The following is a 20,353-nucleotide window of genomic DNA, read 5'->3' as shown; positions in this document are numbered from 1 at the left end:
GTACTACCTCTCTCTCTCCCTCAGCAGCCATGACGCCGGTTTCACGATTTTTAAAAGCTCAAGTGAACCGCACTGTAGGGAACTCGGCACATTGGGGGCAGAACATCGCGGAGACCCCGGAGAATACCAGGTTAGGCCCGCTAATGATATGCAAATGGTGCATACTATACCGTACATATGTTTCAGACCGCATTGACGTGCTTTGAGGTGACGGAGAATTATGATTTGGCGTCAAATCAGTGCCCGCTACCATTTTCGGGTCGGAACCTATTCTCCGCTCAATCGCGTTTCGCGAGTTCGGTGTCAATCAACAGAGAATACCGCCCAATGGTTCATCCATCCCGGCGCCGGAGAGCCGGCGACTGATGTCAACTTTGGCAGGACTGGAAGATTCTGCTGGTAAGAAGGGCTGTGAAATCCCACCCATAGTATCAGTTTGACTGGAGCAAAAACCAAATATTTAAAATGTAACACTGGTGGTCCGTCTTCGGGTTTTTGCTTTTGGGACAGACTGTCCCATTGTTAAGCAAAATGTGTAGAATTTTGCTTTGTCTGAATCCTGATTGGCACAGGTTCATTTCTTCAAAAATTCAAATGCTGCCAAACCTGATGGATGCAAAATAACTACAAGTTGCTGCAGAATGTTCTGAAACTCATGCAAATAACTTGGTGTAAGAAAATGTTTTGGTAATTGGGCTCATTAGTAGTAAAATTCTCTGGGTCCATTAGCACTTGCTAAATTTGAATAAGCAGAACTTAAACAAGGGGTGGGTCTGGTTTCTGATTGTGGCAGTCATTACCTGGTAAGAAGCTGAATCACCTTTAACCGGAGTCCAGGATAAAGGCAACATTTGAAGGTCTTTGGGTAAAACTGTTCACCTCAAGGTTCACATCCAACTCCTGAGCAAGTGGAAGAATTGTTCATCGTTGTTCAAAAATGGTGCACAATGATTTTAATTTATCTGGGATTTCACAGAATGACCATCAAACACACCCTCCAAAGGTCACAGTGAGTATTTTATCAAAACCTGACAATCAACTTGCGTAAAACTCTGGGAGGTGCTGATGGTTGGGGGATTTTGGTTGTTGTTAATTGCAGTCTCTCTAGGGTTCAGGTTGTTTCCCAACTACCAGATGATTGCTATTTAATGGAGAACAACACAGTGTTTCTGCGTTGGGTGAAAACTGTACTTTTTCCTTGAGTTCCCCAGTCTGAGAAATTTCTGAGTTGGCCATTTCCTCTTTTCCCCCCCCCCCCCAGGCTGTCACCAATGAAGATGCGGGTAAAAGTGAGGAGAATGTGGAGCGAGGTAACTGGTCCTCGAAGGCTGAATACTTGCTCTCAATGATCGGCTGTGCTGTGGGCCTTGGGAACGTCTGGAGGTTCCCTTACCTGGCTTACAGAAATGGAGGAGGTACTGCAGTAAAATCTAAAATACAGGAGCGAGAAATTATGGAAACTGTTCATTTATAAAGAACCATCCTTTACTTTTTGCAGCTGTTGGTATTTGTCCTCATTGCAACTGTGAAACTCAAAGCAACATCAGAGCATATAATAATAGCTTATTGTCACAAGTAGGCTTCAATGAAGTTACTGTGAAAAGCCCCTAGTCGCGACATTCCAGCGCCTGTTCGTGGAGGCTGGAATGGGAATTGAACCCGCGCTGCTGGTCTTAGAACATAAGAACTAGGAGCAGGAGTAGGCCATCTGGCCCCTCGAGCCTGCTCCATCATTCAATGAGATCATGGCTGATCTTTTGTGGACTCAGCTCCACTTTCCGGCCCGAACACCATAACCCTTAATCCCTTTATTCTTCAAAAAACTATCTATCTTTATCTTAAAAACATTTAATGAAGGAGCCTCTACTGCTTCACTGGGCAAGGAATTCCATAGATTCACAATCCTTTGGGTGAAGAAGTTCCTCCTAAACTCAGTCCTAAATCTACTTCCCCTTATTTTGAGGCTATGCCCCCTAGTTCTGCTTTCACTTGCCAGTGGAAACAACCTGCCTGCATCTATCCTATCTATTCCCTTCATAATCTTATATGTTTCTATAAGATCCCCCCTCATCCTTCTAAATTCCAACGAGTACAGTCCCAGTCTACTCAACCTCTCCTCGTAATCCAACCCCTTCAGCTCTGGGATTAACCTAGTGAATCTCCTCTGCACACCCTCCAGTGCCAGTACGTCCTTTCTCAAGTAAGGAGACCAAAACTGAACACAATACTCCAGGTGTGGCCTCACTAACACCTTATACAATTGCAGCATAACCTCCCTAGTCTTAAACTCCATCCCTCTAGCAATGAAGGACAAAATTCCATTTGCCTTCTTAATCACCTGTTGCACCTGAAAACCAACTTTTTGCGACTCATGCACTAGCACACTCAGGTCTCTCTGCACAGCAGCATGTTTTAATATTTTATCATTTAAATAATAATCCCTTTTGCTGTTATTCCTACCAAAATGGATAACCTCACATTTGTCAACATTGTATTCCATCTGCCAGATCCTAGCCCATTCACTTAGCCTACCCAAATCCCTCTGCAAACTTCCAGTATCCTTTGCACTTTTTGCTTTACCACTTATCTTAGCGTCGTCTGCAAACTTGGACACATTGCCCTTGGTCCCCAACTCCAAGTCATCTATGTAAATTGTGAACAGTTGTGGGCCCAACACTGATCCCTGAGGGACACCACTAGCTACTGATTGCCAACCAGAGAAACACCCATTAATCCCCACTCTTTGCTTTCTATTAATTAACCAATCCTCTATCCATGCTACTACTTTCCCCTTAATGCCATGCATCTTTATCTTATGCAACAACCTTTTGTGTGGCACCTTGTCAAAGGCTTTCTGTAAATCCAGATATACCACATCTATTGACTCCCCGTTATCTACCGCACTGTTAATGTCCTCAAAAAATTCCACTAAATTAGTTAGGCACCTGCCCTTTATGAACCCATGCTGCGTCTGTCCAATGGGACAATTTCCATCCAGATTCTTCGCTATTTCTTCCTTGATGATAGATTCCAGCATCTTCCCTACTACCGAAGTTAAGCTCACTGGCCTATAATTACCCGCTTTCTGCCTACCTCCTTTTTTAAACAGTGGTGTCACGTTTGCTGATTTCCAATCTGCCGGGACCACCCCAGAGTCTAGTGAATTTTGGTAAATTATCACTAGTGCATTTGCAATTTCCCTAGCCATCTCTTTTAGCACTCTGGGATGCATTCCATCAGGTCCAGGAGACTTGTCTACCTTTAGCCCCATTAGCTTGCCCATCACTACCTCCTTGGTGATAACAATCCTCTCAAGGTCCTCACCTGTCATAGCCTCATTTCCATCAGTCACTGGCATGTTATTTGTGTCTTCCACTGTGAAGACTGACCCAAAAAACCTGTTCAGTTCCTCACCCATTTCCTCATCTCCCATTACTAAATCTCCCTTCTCATCCTCTAAAGGACCAATATTTACCTTAGCCACTCTTTTTTGTTTTATGTATTTGTAGAAACTTTTACTATCTGTTTTTATATTCTGAGCAAGTTTACTCTCATAATCTATCTTACCTTCTTTATCGCTTTTTTAGTAGCTTTCTGTTGCCCCCTAAAGATTTCCCAGTCCTCTAGTCTTGTTCTGCATTACAAGCCAGCTGTCTTAGCCCACTGTGCTGAACCAGCCCCTAATATGGCAATTTAACAATGAAATCCAAATGTTGCTTTCAGTGATTCTCAGCACCTCTGCTGTTGACATTGCTGTAAAGAAACTTGAGAAGTAACTAATGAGAATTTCCATTTTTACACTATTATGACTGTTCAAATATAACAAAAGGTTATCTTGCGTTAATGAGGTGTAACTGAGTTTTTATTGGTTTCACCATTGCTAAACAACATCGCTTACAATCAGGAATTATATATGGGACCATTTTTTAAAAGTCAGATTCAAGTATTGGAACAAATACACTGACTTAATATAACTGCCAGAGATCACCTGCCCTTGATTACAAATAGGACATGCCTGGACAACCCTTCTGTGGAATTCACACCTGCTGATGTTAATGGTCACTTTAATGATCGGCTGAAACATTAAATGGCTGCTGTCATGATATGCAGACATGCAGATAATGATATACAGACAGGCAGCTAATGAACACAGTGAACAGGATATGACCAATGAGTAGGCAGGATACTCAGGGATGGTATCTCACTATAAAAGGCACGAGGCACTCACACTCCGCCTCTTTCTACTGATGAACATCTATAGAGTGAGTCAGGGTGTATGTACAGTATCACACCTCCAGCACATGGCTAAGAGCTAGTCTGGTTCAGTACGACAGAGCAACCACACTTCGCGAGTCGAACTCATAGAGAACTGTGCTACTGGTTCAATAAATCAGATTGAACTAACTTCAAGGTCTGGTGTATCTTTTGGTTAAAGCTGCATCCAGTTGCAGCCTGTGTTATCCCAGAGTACATAACACATCAGCTGCCACAGTTTGCACTATTTATAGCTACATTACATTTAATCAGGATGAACGCAGAGAATCTACAATTGTTCCCAGTTGCTCCCCTGAGCCCCCCCCTAACAAAGGCACATCTCGGAATCAGCCCCTGGAGAAAGCTGGCACGGCGAGGCATGTGCTGCCGGCAAATGGGCCGGCGCCCTCCGGCTCCAAAGCCTCCAGAGGAGACACATTGGGGACATCGAAGGCCACAGGATGAGATAAGTAGCAGGGATCCTCCACCTCTGATGTTCATCCTCAGGACACACCTAGACACAGCGGTAGAGCACGGAAGACTAAACAGTTTGAGGATAACTGAGAGGGTGCTGGGTGGGGGGGTGGCGTGGGGGGGGGGGGGGGGTGTTGCAATAGAGGGGCTGGCACCATTGTGGCCAGGGGCAATTTGGGACACATGTGTACAGCGTTAAAACACTTTGCCCCTGAGGAATATGACGCTTCTGGCACTTTCTTCTGCAATGCAGGCAGACTTCTAATCACGTGCCCCAGCTCCCCCAGGCATATGGTCCTGGATTTCGCGCCCCTCCTGGGAGGAAGAGGGGGGGGAGTCATGGAATGGATGGGGCAGGGAAGGCAGAGAGAGGGGTGGGAATGAGATGATGAATGATGTGGACCTGCCCTCCATCCTCAGCTGGTCCTACAGACCCTCCCTGGGTTTGTCAACCAGCCCCTCCTGCTCCGGTGCCTCCTTGACATCCTCTTCTGAGGTGGTTGCAGGTTTCTTCCATCCACCTCCACCTCCAGCATGTTGCCTCGTTGTTATGCCACATTGTGGAAGGCACAGCAGACCACTATGAAGCAGGCGACCCTCTGGGGGGTGTATTGCAATGCACCACCAGAATGGTCGAGATATTGGGATTGCATTTTGAGCAGTTCGATGCACCACTCAATGACAGTCTGAGAGGCTGCTTGTGCCTCGTTGGATCGGGTCTCCCCATTGGTCACCGGCCTCTGTATAGGCATCATTAGCCATGTCTTCAGCGGGTACCCCTTGTCCCCCAAGAGCCAACCGGCCATCTGCGGTGATCCTCAAAGAGGCTGGGGATGTCTGACTGCCCCGGATGCAGCAGCCGTGTAGACTCCCTGGGAAGCGTGCACACATGTGTATGAACTTCATGTGGTGTTCGCACATGAGTTTGACTTCAGAGACTGGAACCCCTTCCTGTTGATGTAGGACACTCCCTGACGGCTTGATGCGCACAAGGCTGGGGAGGTGGTTGGATCACGGGAGGCCGTTAGAAAGGGTGTTGTTCCCATTAATTTTATGGAGATGGGCTTTAAGTGTTGATTATTGGATTCCGCCACAGTTGCCTTTTCTGTGGCTCTGCTGTAACTATGGCAATCAGTGAGGTTACCCTCCTTTCTTTTGATATCTATATTCTAATGCTCAGAGACGCCAGGTATCGAATGATACCACCACAAGGTTCAACCGGCTATCGATCAAAGAGCCAAACACCAGTTAGTTAGTTCAAGGTCAAGGGTACTTTATTTACACACAATTAGTCATGCAACATAAACATTGCTAGTTAACTACACTTATTGACTAAGACAACCTGTACTTAACTTCAGGCACCTGGCTTAGGTCAGAGGAACAGTGGCCGCTGTTCAATTATGGATCTATCGAGTTTGTAGAAGTAACTGCTGCTCAGCTAGGCTCATCCGGCTGGTAGCGGGCGTTGAACTTGGACTTGCTTCTGGTGTCGCTGCGATTGGAGATGGTCGGTGCCGGGGCGCCAGATCCAAAAGAGGACGAACGCATAGTGGACTCTCTTCTTATGCTTGGGGGTTTTCGCGCTCTTTTGGGCGGTCTTTCAGTTTGGACCCCACTAATTGAGTGATCCCTGATCACTATGTTCGATTCGAACCAATAAATGGGCGGGTGCCTGGATGGCTGGGCGTGTCCCAAGCGGTCACTGACCCTGTTGTTTACGCGTTCCTAGTACAGGGAGTGGAGCCGAAATGTCTGGGACTGTACCGGTCGCTCAAGTACCAGTCCTTTGTCTTGGTGGAGATGGGCCATCAAATGCTAATCGGTCCATCAAAATGCTAATTGGTTGAAGTTTTGATACCGTCTGGATTCCTCACTTGCAAATATACATTTCAGGCTCTCAGCCTGCCTGAATCTTGCTTTGTCCATTTTACCTGCTATGCTTTGCGAGCTTCTATGTTCCTGGTTGTAAGTGGCCATCCTAGATGGCTACAACCACACCATGGCAGGATCCTGATTTCATCAAACTGGAGCAGGCTGGTTAGATCCAACACCAAACTGACCCCAGCGAATTTTCCGATTGTGGCCTCTCTCATAATCTAACGGGCGTGTCGTGCTCTATCTCAACTGCAACACGGCCTTTAAATCATGGCGTGAGGGTTGGATTTTCCGCTTCCCCCTTACCGCAGCATGTTTTGCGGCTGCAGAGGCAGTCTGCTATTACCTGGTGGCGGGCTGTCAATAATAATAATAATCTTTATTGTCACAAGTAGGCTTACACTAACACTGCAATGAAATTACTGTGAAAATCCCCTAGTCACCACATTCCGGCGGCTATTAGGGTACATGGAGGGCGAATTCAGAATGTCCAAATTACCGAACAGCACGTCTTTCGGGACTTGTGGGAGGAAACTGGAGCACCCGGAGGAAACTCACGCAGACATGGGGAGAACGTGCAGACTCCGCACAGACAGTGACCCAAGCCGGGAATCGAACCTGGGACCCTGGCATTGTGAAGCAACAGTGATAATCACTGTGCTACCGTGCTGCTCAGGGTTTCTTGGTGTTCGCACCCTCCGCCACCGGGGAGCCCTCTGGGTGGGGGCTGGGGGTCGCCCTCAGCTGAACTGGAAATTCCTATCCTGAATGTCCATTTTGCTGTTTTGTTTTGCATTCAGATACTAACTAAATTTACAGTCTGCGGTCATACTGATTCGTTGATGAAAACAGTTGGCTCCACTGTTAATATTGTCATGTGAGAGTGCCTTTAAGAAATGGATGTTTAAGCAATGTACCTTTAAGAACATGATGTGTTTTTGTTTAAAGGTGTTAAGTCTCTTGGATGTTGAAAGGAATAACTGAAGGATTATTTAGTGTTGTATTATTTTCGGGGTTATCTTTGAAGTAAGGGTGTTAAGTGATCCAATGTTTATTTAAAAGTTTAAGTTGAGTTCATGGAATAAATTGTTTTGTGTTTAAAAACCCACGTGTCCATAATTGTAATCCCACACCTGGAGAACGAGCCGTGTGCTCGGAAAAGCAACAACTACATGAAAGGGGGAGGTTGGTTGAACTCCATGATACATTTTGGGGTTCTGAAAATGTCTCTCCCTTAACAATATATTTTAAAGTTCAACAATAAAGCTGCTTGCTCTCACCTCCTGATAATCTATTTCATTTTCTTTTACTATATTTTCCAGGTGCCTTTCTTATTCCGTATACTCTCATGCTGGCACTCGCTGGTATGCCAATGTTTTTTCTGGAAGCTTCCTTTGGGCAGTTTGCCAGCCTGGGGCCTCTTGCCGTGTGGAAAGCTGTGCCAATGTTACAAGGTTAGTGTTCGTTGAACGACACAAATGCTGGCAACAATTTAAATGAGCAATAATGTTTAATAATTATTAGCATGTCGTTTGGGACTTGTGGGAGGAAACCGGAGCACCCAAAGGAAACCCACACAGACACGGGAGAACGTGCACAGACAGTGACCCAAGCCGGGAATCGGACCTGGGACCCTGGAGCTGTGAAGCCACAATACTAACCACTGTGCTATCATGAATGACGTCACATGAATAATAGTTATAAGAACTGATCAACATTCGCATGTTCCATTCTTGACCAGATTCTACCCTTTTCCACAATCTCTGGCCTGTCACCATCACCTGTGGTTCTATTCAAGATCAAGGCAGATGAATTAGTTCTTGTCAGCTTGATAAGATTAGACTGGTGACATACAAAGTGACTAATCTCAAAATGCCTTATTTCAACAGGCTCTGCATATAATGTCGTCACATACATTAGTAACTTGGGCATGAGTTGTATATTTACATATATTTATGTGCAGGCATTCATATATTATGCATGAATTATACATCTAATGATTTGGATCAAACTGGTTGAAAATAAATTGCAGCTGAATTCAGATGACGAATTTACTTCCATTTGTTTTCACCTACTTCCTGTTCCTCATTCTATTTTCAGGTGTGGGGGTCACTATGGTCTTTTTGGTGGTAATTGTCAATATTTCGTACACCAGCATCCTCACCTACAGCCTGTACTACTTGTTCGCCTCCTTCCAATCCCCCCTGCCGTGGGCAGACTGCTTCAGCTGGTGGGGTGCAGATAAAACATGCAGCAGGATTCCCAAAGGTACTGTATGAACTTCTATTGGGAAAAGTATAGAGACCGACTGGTCATTCTTCATTCTGTCAGACTGAATTTGAGAGACAAATGGACAATAGTTTCAGCAACCATTTTCATTGTGATCACATGGCTGGGATAGAAATCAGCAGCAGCAATCATGTCACTGGGACAGCGGAATAATCAGTAATCAATGTTTATGAACAAGGGAAATTCTTTCAGGAAACAAATTAATCTCCTATAGAGTTGTTCATTGAAAAAAATAAAAACAGCAGCTGGGCTCCTCCTTCCTGGGCTTGTCTCTCTGCTGGCAATATATTCTCAATTTTTTTTGCTTTTGCTCTCTCAGTCTCTCTTCATTCCTCCCATTCAAGTGGGCCTTGGAATCCATGACCATGAAGCTGACACAGTGCCCCACGTGTAAGTACTTAGGCTTGGACTTATGAGGGCCACGAAGAACCCAGCATGAGTTTGTAGAGTCAAACAGAAAGTAAATTTATTTACAATAATATGTACACAGCAACAGTAGTTCACTCCTGGTTCCTTCTCTACCCGGTACCACACTAATAAGTCTGACAACAGCAGGTTAAAGTCCAACAGGTTTGTTTCAAATCACTAGCTTTCGGAGCACTGCTCCTTCCTCAGGTGAATGAAGAGGTAGGTTCCAGAAGCATTTATAGAGACAAAGTCAACGATGCAATACGATACTGCAATAAGAAAGCAGAAAGTATTGTCTTGCATCTTTGACTTTGTCTCTATATATGTTTCTGGAACCCACCACTTCATTCACCTGAGGAAGGAGCGGTGCTCCAAAAGCTAGTGATTCAAAACAAACCTGTTCGACTTTAGAACATAGAACATAGAACATACAGTGCAGAAGGAGGCCATTCTGCCCATCGAGTCTGCACTGATCCACTTAAGCCCTACTTCCACCCTACCCCCGGAACCCAATAACCCCTCCTAACCTTTTTGTTTGGACACTAAGGGCAATTTAACATGGCCATTCCACCTAACCTGCATGTCTTTGGACTGTGGGAGGAAACCGGAGCACCCGGAGGAAACACACACAGACACAGGGAGAACGTGCAGGCTCTGCACCTACAGTGGCCCAGCAGGGATTCGAACCTGGGATCCTGGTGCTGTGAAGCCACAGTGCTAACCACTATGCTACCGTGCTGCCCTTAACCTGGTGTTGTAAGACGTCTTATGGCACCACACTGGCCAGTTCTATTTATACAGCTGCATTGCTAACGATTACCCCACCCCCCTCATTGGGGGAGCTCATAGTCCCCAAGAATCATGGATAACCAACCTCCTTGTGAACCTTCTCCTGGGCCTGGTGAAGCTTGTCGTAAATAGGTTCAGGCAGCCGGCGACCGAGGGGGTCATCCGACCGGACTGTCTGCCCCTCTTTCGCGGCTTCATTCGCGGCCGATGTCCCTGGAGAGGGAGAATGCGGATATCCCCAGCCAATAGGGGATTCGGGCAGGTTATAATACTAATCATGCTGCCAGACATGTTGTCGGCCTGAAGTGTGCAGCGAGAACTGAGAGGTCAAGAGGGACCGTTCAAGGGTCAGGGGGCTGGAGACTGGGTTGGGGCTCACAGAGAAAGGCCGGAGGCTGGGGACTGGTGTCAAAGGTCGGAGGTCTCAAGAATGGGAGCAATGGTCATTTGTAGGTAACAAAGCCTTTTTTTATACACAAGGTTCGGAGTTGGATTTGCCTGAGGCACTGGTAAACTTGCCAAACGTGCAGCAGGTGTTAGGATCCTTGTTTGCATTTACAAACAGCCTAAGGCCTGATCAAGCTACATCTGCTTTGCATGTGTGTTGCATGTCCAGTTGCAAGTGTGCACGTGCACCCTATACTGTCATTTTGGGGGTCACCAAGACAACACATTTTTCAGAACATATTGTCCCGGCAGCGGGCGCACTTTGAAAACGCCCAGGTAAGTGCGACTTTCGGAAAGGGCTCTGATTTCAAATAGCAGGCCTTCTCAATGAGCTCTTGGAAAACTGTAAGGGCATTTAACATCAGTTTTAGCGGGATTTGCGAACTCCATTGCCGTCAGGAAGTGTGGGTCGGAGGTGCACCGGCCCGTTCGTCATTCCCACCCCGGGCGAACCTGCAGGACGACGGGACTTGGCCCCTGGCGGCAAGAGGGTCAAGTGCAGGGCCTTCCAAAAAGTTAACCAATAGGACTTAATCTCTGGCAGCATGAGCGGCAAGTCCTGTGCCTCTAAAATGGTTTCCCAACGGGACTTAGTCTCTGCCGGCAAGAGAGGCAGGTCGAGGCCCTAAAATACAACATGGGGTAATCAATTGTCCGCAGCCAATAGGATCCGGGCAGGTTATAACACTCAGCAGGCTGTCAGACATGTTGTCCGCCTGAAGTATGCAGCGAGGACTGCGAGGTCAAGAGGGGCGGTCCAAGGGTCATGAGACTGGAGGCTGGGTCGGGCCCCTGGAAGAAGACTAGAGGTTGGGACTGGTGTCAAATGTCGGACGTCTCAAGAATGGGAGCAATGGTCATTTGTCGGTAACAAAGCCTGTTTTTATGCAAGAGGTTCGGACTAGGTCTTGCCTGAGGCACTGGCAAGCTTGCCGAATGTGCAGCAGGTGTTAGGATCCTTGTTTGCATTTACAAACGGCCTAAGGCCTGTTTCAAGCTGTTAATAAAAGACATCTGCTTTGCATGGGGAGTTGTATGCCCAGTTGCAAGTGTGCACATGCAACCTATACTGTCATTTTGGGGGTCACCACGGTGGCAACTGAAAGTGGTTACGTGATTACGTGTTTAAGAGCTGAAACAGGAACTGATTTTGTTCTAATTTGGATATGAGCCATAGCTCCTGCTATATAAATATAGAAACATAGAAAATAGGAGCAGGAGGAGGCCATTCGGCACTTCAAGTCTGCTTCACCATTCATGATAATCATGGCTAATCATCCAACTCACAAGCCTGATCCAGCCTTTCCCCAATATGCTATGGTCCCCTTTAACCCCAAGTGCTATATCTACTGTCGTGGTTCCCCAGGACGACAATTCGTTTACACCGATTAAAACAGAGAGTCTGAGCAGCAATCTTCCAAGCAGTAGACTTTATTCACCTAGCACAAGAGAATAAAATCGGGATGTCCGGAACAATCCGATGAGCCCTCAGGCTTACAGTCTTTTTATGTACATTTCAGCTCCGTATCTCAAGATTCTTATCTTTCTTATCTTACTTTACAGCCGGACCTTGCTTTGGCCACCATTGTTTTTAGTTGACTTTTATCTGTCTTATTCAAGATTGGTCGCTTCCTTTTTCCTCTCTTTGTCTCTTAAACCATGGTGGTTATAACTCTTGCCCTTATCTACACTTCTCTACTTGTGCAACAATCGTGGTTTAGCTGACTTAGGCCGAATGTGTGGAAACACCTGCTCACTTTATTCTCTCTTTTTTATTATGGTCAACTACTAAAGTGAGCCACTGAGCAGTATTCATTGTTTCCCCCAAGTGACTATTGTTTGCCTTCGTTAATTAGTGACTGCTATACTACTTTTCTGGGTCTTCTGCTTTGATCATATCAACTATACTTGATTACATTAGGTCATCTATTCTATGTTTGATTACGTTAGGTCACACGAGGTTACTCTAAATTACATTAGGTTACATAGGTTACATACCCATTTCACTACTCACCTAAATCTGCTTTATCATTTCACTAAAACCTATGATTCTGAATTCCATACCTAGCTCATACAATATCCAGTACAAATTCCCAACATGTCCCCCCTTTGAGGCTACTTCCTAGCCTCATCTCAATTACCAAGCTCAAACAACCCCCTCGCTTGATCCCATTCGCATTTTTATTTTAATCACTCTTTGCAGGCAATGTGGAGGAGCCGAATACTTTGGTCAGGGATCAATGCCCCTGTTCTAACTTTATCATAATGTGTTTATCCAGGTTCTGATTCTTGGGTTGCTCCCCCAGATTGCCTGCTCCTGACAGTCATCAGCCAAAAACCTTCCCACCCTTGTCGAGGGAAGGGAAAAAGACTGATTCCTGTGTACAGACTAAGTTCTCTTGGTCCCCCGCGGACTTCAGCAAGGTGCTTATCGTTGTCACAAGACGATCTTCCACCATCGTAGTTAGTTTACAGAGTGACGAGTTTCAACTTCGACCAAGGTCATGGTAAATTCACTCAGCGGGGGCGGCTCAAAGTTTCCCCATTCCTCTGTTTTTCCTCTTGAGCGTGAGTTGCTTATCACCCGAGTCACCATCTGCCGTGCCGTCACTCTGGTAAGGAAGGATCTCAGGACGGGTAGAAAGCAACAAAATATTAATCCCAGAATGATTATTGATGTGATTGCTACAGCTCCAGCCTTGGCAAACCATGCCCCCCATCTTCCGAACATTCTATCCAGCCAACTCCATACCCCCTGTCCAAACCCAGCATTTTCTTTCATTTCTTTCGCAAGATTCTTTAACTTATTCATGGCTTGTGTAAATGACCCCTCTGGACTAGTGTTATTAGGGATAAATGTGCAACACTGATCCCCAAACATAACACACACACCTCCTTTTTCTGCCAGGAGCCAATCTAATGCCTGTCGATTTTGCCACGCCATTTTGCTGGTCGCATCCAACTGCTCTCCCAAGGCCGCCAGGGCAGCATTTGAATAATTAATAAACCTCTGCTGATTATAATAGATGTAATTGATCCACTCAGTATTCTTGTTGGGTGTGATCCAAAAAAAGATGGATTCAAACCCCGCGGCTATTTCACTCCTAGCTTTGAACTCATTCGGGATGCCTCGGGGCTGTCCAATTGCGTCCATTTGTATGTTAGGGTCAAGGGTATATGCCCTCTTAATTCTTTGTGATTTAATGCCGTTTTCCACCGGCAGTATCACAGTGCTCTGGGCCAGCATAACTCGGGCACATAGTCCCTTCCAATCCAGTGGTAATCGAGCCAGCAGCCCTTTTTCCGGGCCACAAAGCCACCAGAGATCGGCCAGTTGATTTACTTGATTTTCTAATAGATAAGGAGCGGGTGGCATTCCCCCTGTCTGGGCGGGAACAGCAGGGTTGAGCAGACTACGGATGTCGGATATATCCCAAATCCTTTCACACTGTCCTGTGTAGTTTCCCAAACTACTTCCCGTGCTGCCTTCCCTCCAATAGCAATCTTGGATTTGTAAGTTGGGCTCCACCCTCCATTCCTCTGGGACCGCGTCCATTGCCGTCTTTGGCCATATTGGACAATCGTGGGCCACATGGTAGGTGCGCTTTTTTGCCCCAGCACGCAGGATACATAGGAATTGACACCTCGGCATTTTCCCCTTACAAAGGTTATCACATGCGGATCCTGAACAGTTTATCGTCTCATACGTGTAAGTCTGATTCTTATGCGTATATGTCTGTGTGTATGTGTTATATGTACGGCAATTTTCCTTTTTCCATTTTAGCAGCATGGTCCAACAGTCTCCTGATCCCCACGGTATATCAGTTACTTGGGTGCGTGGTCTTTCTGCCGCACATATCACACAGTCTTTCCCATCACTGTTTTTCTTACCAGTATACTCAGCCCATTTCCACCAGATGTTTTTCTGTGCTTTCTCCCACATATTATCTGTGCTCACTGACCGTTTACGTCTTGCTTGTCTTAATACTCCACCTTCCTGATTCTGCACCCTTATGTCCTCTGCATCCCACTTTCCTTTGTTACGGGTCAAGGAAGTCCTCGAAGGAAATAGTTTCCAAGTCCCAGGTGGGGAACGAGGCCCCCTCCCTGTTCTCACCTCCCCCGGCACCTTGACTAACAGGCCCAGGCTGGGCATTTGTATCATCAGCCAGCTCATGCACAGAACTACTTTCATCATCCTCTACTCTTTCTGTTCTACTTTGGCTCTGTTCCTCCTCCCCACGATTCTCCCCGTGTATTTCTATCTCTTCCTCGCTGCTACTTCTATCCGCACTGCCACTGTCTTCAATCTCCCTTCTCTCCCCTACCCCTGTTATCGTTCTGGTACAATGGTTCAAGTGATACCACAGTGTACTGCCTTCTACTTGCAACGCCGTGGGAGACACTTTGGTGACTTCAAACGGTCCTTCTCGTCTCGGTTCGTTCCAACGTCTCCGGAACTTCCTGATGTATACTTGATCTCCAAGTTTGATCTGGTGTTCCGTTGCAGGGCTCTCCTCCTCCTTGGCCTTTTCCTGTTCAAATATAGTTCTATGTATAATAGTTAATTGTCGTACATACTCCCTTGCGTCCTGATCTAAACATTCCAGCGCGGGGCCCCCTGCTCCCCTGATCTTTGGTACCGGCATTACTCTTCCTGTCATCATTTCATGTGGGCTCAAATGTGTGATTCTGTTTTCCTGACTCCTGTATTGCATTAGAGCCAATGGCAGAGCATCCATCCAGTTTTTCCCTGTCTCGCTGCAAATTTTGCTTATTTTAGCCTTAAGGGTCCCGTTTGCTCTCTCCACCATTCCTTGGGATTGAGGATGATACACACATCCAAACTTCTGCTTTATTCGGAGCGCTGAGAGCGTCTCTCTCAGTGCCCTTCCTATAAAAGCAGATCCATTATCTGAACTTAATTGCATGGGTATGCCAAATCTTGGGATAATTTCTTTTGACAGGAAGTTAATCACCGTTCCAGATCCTTGATCTTTGGATGGTGTTGCTTCTATCCATCTGCTGAATCTATCAATAATCACTAGCATGTATCTTTTCCCCCTCACCACCTTTCCCATATCCACATAGTCCATGCATAGATGTTGAAATGGTCCTTCGGGAATGGGTATATGCCCTATTGGGGCAGTAATGCCCTTCCTGATATTATTCTGAGCACACACCTCACACTGACTTAGTATGTAGTCAATTGAGTTTTGCAGGTATGGTGACCAGAATCCGTCCTTCTTGATCTTTCTAGCCACCTCTCCTCTTGCACAGTGGTCCACTCCATGTGCTTCGCTGATTAGTATGGTTAGTAATGATGTGGGTGCTATGACCAATCCCTCCCCATTTCTCCATATTTTGTCATGTTGTCCCTGTATTGCTCCTCTATCTTTCCACATTGTCTTTTCAGCTACAGGGGCTTCCTCCTGTAACTGTGCCACATCGTCTAATGTGATTTGAGGTTCGATATTCCCCACACCTGGCCCTGGGTGTGGCCTTGCTATTTCTACTGGGGCCATCGTAGCCTCAATGCATCCTGACGCTTCTTTAGCTGCCTTGTCGGCCTTGTTGTTTCCCTGTGTGATGCTATCCGTTCCCTTTTTATGCGCCTGACACTTAATTATGGCTAATTCCCTTGGACCCATCATGGCCCTTATTAAAGCCCTGATTTGACCTTCGTGGTGTATTGGTCCTCCTCCACTTTTCATAAATCCCCTTTGCTTCCATATTGCCCCAAACAGGTGGCAGACCCCGTGGGCATAGGCCGAATCAGTATAAATTTCCACCGCTTCCCCGTTTGCTAACTCGCATGCTCTGGTCAGTGCTTCAAGCTCCGCTAACTGGGCTGAGCATGGCTGCTCACATTCTTTTGCCTCTATTACCTCAAATGATTCCCCTCTCTGTTCAACTACTGCATAGCCAGCATGATTTCCCCTATGATCCCTATAACACGAACCATCAACGTACAACGTCCTCTTCTCTTCTGTGCTTAATCTATCTGCCTTCAAGTCTCTCCTCAGTTTCATAAACACTCTTTCTCTTACACACTCATGCTCCTCTCCCTCATGTGGTAATGGCATATAGTCAGCTGGGTTGGCCCTATTACACTTCACTATCGTAATGTCCGGGAATGTGGTCAGCATTTGAAAATGATGAATTCTAGCCGGCGTCAGAACAAACTTCCCTTTTTCAATCAATTCAGCTACCTTATGGTACACATGTATGTTTATCGGATATCCCATTGTGACTGTAGCTGCCTTTTCGTACGCCCACCAAGCTGCTGCCAGGCCTTGATAGCACGGAGGATATCCCATTGCTACGTCGTCTAGCTTGGTACTGTAATATGCTACAGCCTGCCTTCGTCTACCCTTGCAATTTTCCTGCGTTAGCACTGCTGTAGCAAATCCGGCTTCTCTGTTACTCACAAATAAGTCAAAGGGTTTGTCATAGGTCGGTAAAGCCAATGCTGGTGCCTGTGCCATTTCTTTCTTTATATTCTCAAATGCGTCTGAAGCATCTTTATCCCATCTTATTTTGGTTCTTAATTCTTCGCACCCTGCCTCCTTCATTACCTTTCGCAGTGTCTGCGTTTTTTCCGCATAGCTTTCCACCCATTCTGAGCTGAATCCTGTCATTCCCAAAAATGTCATCATTTGTCCCACCGTCTGTGGTTTCGGAACTTTTAGTACAGCTTCTATCTGCTGAGAAGCTATCCCCTTCTGCCCTGCTGATATTTCTCTTCCCAAGTACTCTACTTTTTTCTGGCACAGCTGCAGCTTTTTCCTGGATACTTTATGGCCCCCTTCTGCTAGTCTTTCCAATAGTTTTAAACTATCCTTCCTGCATTGTTCTTGTGTTTCTGTGCATAATAATAAACCATCCACATATTGTATCAGTGTTCCTTCCAACTGCACTCCTTTTAAATCTGCTCTCAACACCTGATTGAATATATGTGGGGAGTGTTTAAATCCTTGGGGCATCCTATTGTATGTGTATTGTTTCCCCTCGAACGTAAATGCAAAGAGATACTGACTTTCTTGAGCTAACGGCACACTAAAAAATGCCGAACATAGGTCTATCACAGTAAACCATCTACTTTCAGGTGGTATATTTGTCAACAAGGTGTAAGGGTTTGGAACCTCTACTGGCATATCTTCCACTACCTCATTAATTGCTCTGAGGTCATGCACCAATCTCCATTTTTCTCCGTCCGCCTTCTTTACCGGTAGCAGCGGTGTATTACACCTGCTCCGGGTTTCTTTTAATACCCCTGCTTCTATCAATCCCTTAATCGTTTCTCTAATTCCTTCAATTGCTTCTGTCTTGATTGGGTATTGCGGCCTATAAGGCCCCTGGCGTCCTGTCTTTAATCTGACTTCAACTGGATTAGCGGTTTTGACCCTCCCTACATCCGTGTCCTGTCTGGACCACAACTCCTGCGGGAGGGAGTTCAAATCCTGCTCTAAACTCTCTCTCCACTCCAGTTCCTGTTTCTCAATTTGCACTCCTATTGTTATTTGCTTTGGTTTCCCAAGCATCTTAACATCCAAAATTATTTTCATCATTTGTCCATCGCTGGACGTCCAAATATCTACATTGTCTGTCTGGACAAATTCGAAGTCTTGTGCTCTCAACACCATTGGTCCTAGGTCTTTTGATCTATATCCCGGATTCACTTTCAATGTGACATGTGGCTCCGCTCCAGATACAGAGAACCATTTGTCAACCCATTCATTCCTAACGATTGTGAGGGCCGCTCCCTCTAGTCCGATTAAAATACTTCCTGACTTTATTTCCTGTTCTCGTCCCGCCTCCCTTTCCCATTTCTCCTGTACCTCAGGTTCCTGCTTTTCATCAAATATCATTGTACTGTGTAATTCTGTTCTTGGCCATTTGGCTTGTGGTATCCAGGCGTCTATAAGTTTTCCCCAAACTTCCCATATCTGTTTTTTTACTTGTTCCTCTACATCTCCCAACCAATATACATTAACCCTTTCTTTTCCTGGTATTTCAAGTGGATACATTCCCATCAAATCAATTCCTTGTTCAGTGCATTCCAATTTCAGTCCTAGACCTAGGATTGCATCCCTTCCCAATAGATTTAAAGGAGTTTTATCACATACTAAAATAGGTACATGGGTAGTCTTATTTCCAATGGTAACAGGCACCGGCGTCGTCATTCGAGCTAATGTTACTTTCCCCGAGAACCCCACAGTTTTTACAAACTGGTTTGACAATGGTAAGTGATCCGCATATTTCGTTTGTATGCACGTACATGTGGCGCCGGTGTCTATCATCATGGGGATCTCGATCCCTCCTACTCTAACGTTAACTATAGGTTCCTGCTCTGCGGTTTCTGTTATTTGTACGTACTGTCCTACCATTTTGGGGTTCTCTGGGCCTCCCTATGGGGAACTCTGATGGTTTACCGGCCCTTGAAACATCGGGATGCTGTTCGGCGACACTTGGATCAGTTGCTGGCCTGTCTGCTGCTGGTTTTCTCCCTGCCTGTGGGAATTCCGCGGGCAATTCCTTTTTATGTGCCCTGCCTCCCCGCACCCCCAACACACACCTGAAGGGCCAGGCAATGGTCCCTGTCTCGGAGTCTGATGATTAACCTGTCCCTGTCCTCTCTGATTCTGATAGGGTGGCCTACCACCTCCCTGTCCTTTCCCATTTCTATTCCAGTCAGTCTGACTTTGCAGGGCGTATGGGTTTTGATAATTTAGGCCATAGGCTTCTGGGTTCATGGACAGTGGGAAGGCAGAAATGTTATAGGTTATGATGGGCCGGCCTCCATCTCCGCTCCCCCCTATTATTGGTGCAGGTATTTCCTCTGACTTTTGCTCCACCATCATCGGTGCTATTTTTCTGGGTACGAGATCCTCTTTTGCCTTTATCTTATCCTTGCTTTTGATCTCCTCCAACTGTGCCTGAAGGAGTTTACGTTGTATCTCCTTCAGCTGTTTGTCTGCATTCTTTTCATCTTTGCGATGTCTTTCTACTGCATGGGCAACATAATCCACAAACTCTCGGTAGCTTTTTGAGTCCAAGCCCACTACTTCCTCCAGTCTTGTCTTAGCTGAGACTGGCAAGCCCTCTAGGATTGCAGCCCGGAACATGGAGTTGGTCAGCGGGTCTATTAGAATGTCCCTTTCCGTGTCCCTTCTCCATCTTTTTAATTGCTTTTCCACATACACAGCTGCATTCTCCTCCTCACCCAATGGCTCTCCCCTTAGGGTTTTTACATCCATTCGGTTGGGGTATATATCCCGCAGTGCCTGCCAGATGTCGTGGCGATACGGGTCCATGAGTGTCCCATCTACCTCTGGGTCATAAGCTGCGGTCGGGATGCCAGCACGTCTCATTACTTCCGCCATTTGGTCCATTCCTAGCACCTTTGTCAGGAGAGCTTTGATGTCGCCCAGTGCCATCCTTTTTCCCACCATTCCTGCCTCCAACTGTCCAATCCACCTTCCAGCTCCATCCAAAATACTGGGTAATTCATTAATTAAACTAGGCAAATCCTGACCTGACCAAGGGATATACTGCAGTCTGCCACCCTTCAGAATCACCGGGAGCATCCTTTTCTCTCTCCTATCCTCAGCTGGAAACTTCACAGGTTTGTGTTTTTTCCGCATTGATTTTCTTTGTTCCCCTAACACTGATTGTCCCCCTTCGTCTTCACTACTCTCTTCTGTCTCTCCTTCCATCTTTCCCTCTATTCTATTTTTCTCTGGGTGCTTCCACATCCATGCTTTCCCCAATCTTCGTCTGTCTGCCCCTTTGTGCACTTCCCAGCATATTTCCT

At 46.1% G+C, this 20,353-nt stretch overlaps 1 protein-coding gene across 1 annotated transcript in view; it reads left to right on the top strand.

Annotated features, from left to right (window-relative positions):
* The first annotated feature begins 821 nt into the window (after positions 1-821).
* Positions 822-20,353, top strand: part of LOC140420917 (sodium- and chloride-dependent neutral and basic amino acid transporter B(0+)-like) — a 128,385-nt gene continuing 108,853 nt past the window's right edge. Inside the window, exons 1-4 of the mRNA XM_072505065.1 lie at positions 822-1,009; positions 1,262-1,415; positions 7,926-8,057; positions 8,704-8,871. Coding sequence (XP_072361166.1) covers positions 938-1,009; positions 1,262-1,415; positions 7,926-8,057; positions 8,704-8,871 — 526 coding nt within the window. The 5' untranslated portion in view covers positions 822-937. The remainder of the gene's footprint in view (positions 1,010-1,261; positions 1,416-7,925; positions 8,058-8,703; positions 8,872-20,353) is intronic.

Source organism: Scyliorhinus torazame, chromosome 5 (assembly GCF_047496885.1).
Source record: "Scyliorhinus torazame isolate Kashiwa2021f chromosome 5, sScyTor2.1, whole genome shotgun sequence".
Taxonomy (NCBI): Eukaryota; Metazoa; Chordata; class Chondrichthyes; order Carcharhiniformes; family Scyliorhinidae; genus Scyliorhinus; species Scyliorhinus torazame.
This window is presented reverse-complemented; position numbering and strand designations above follow the sequence as displayed.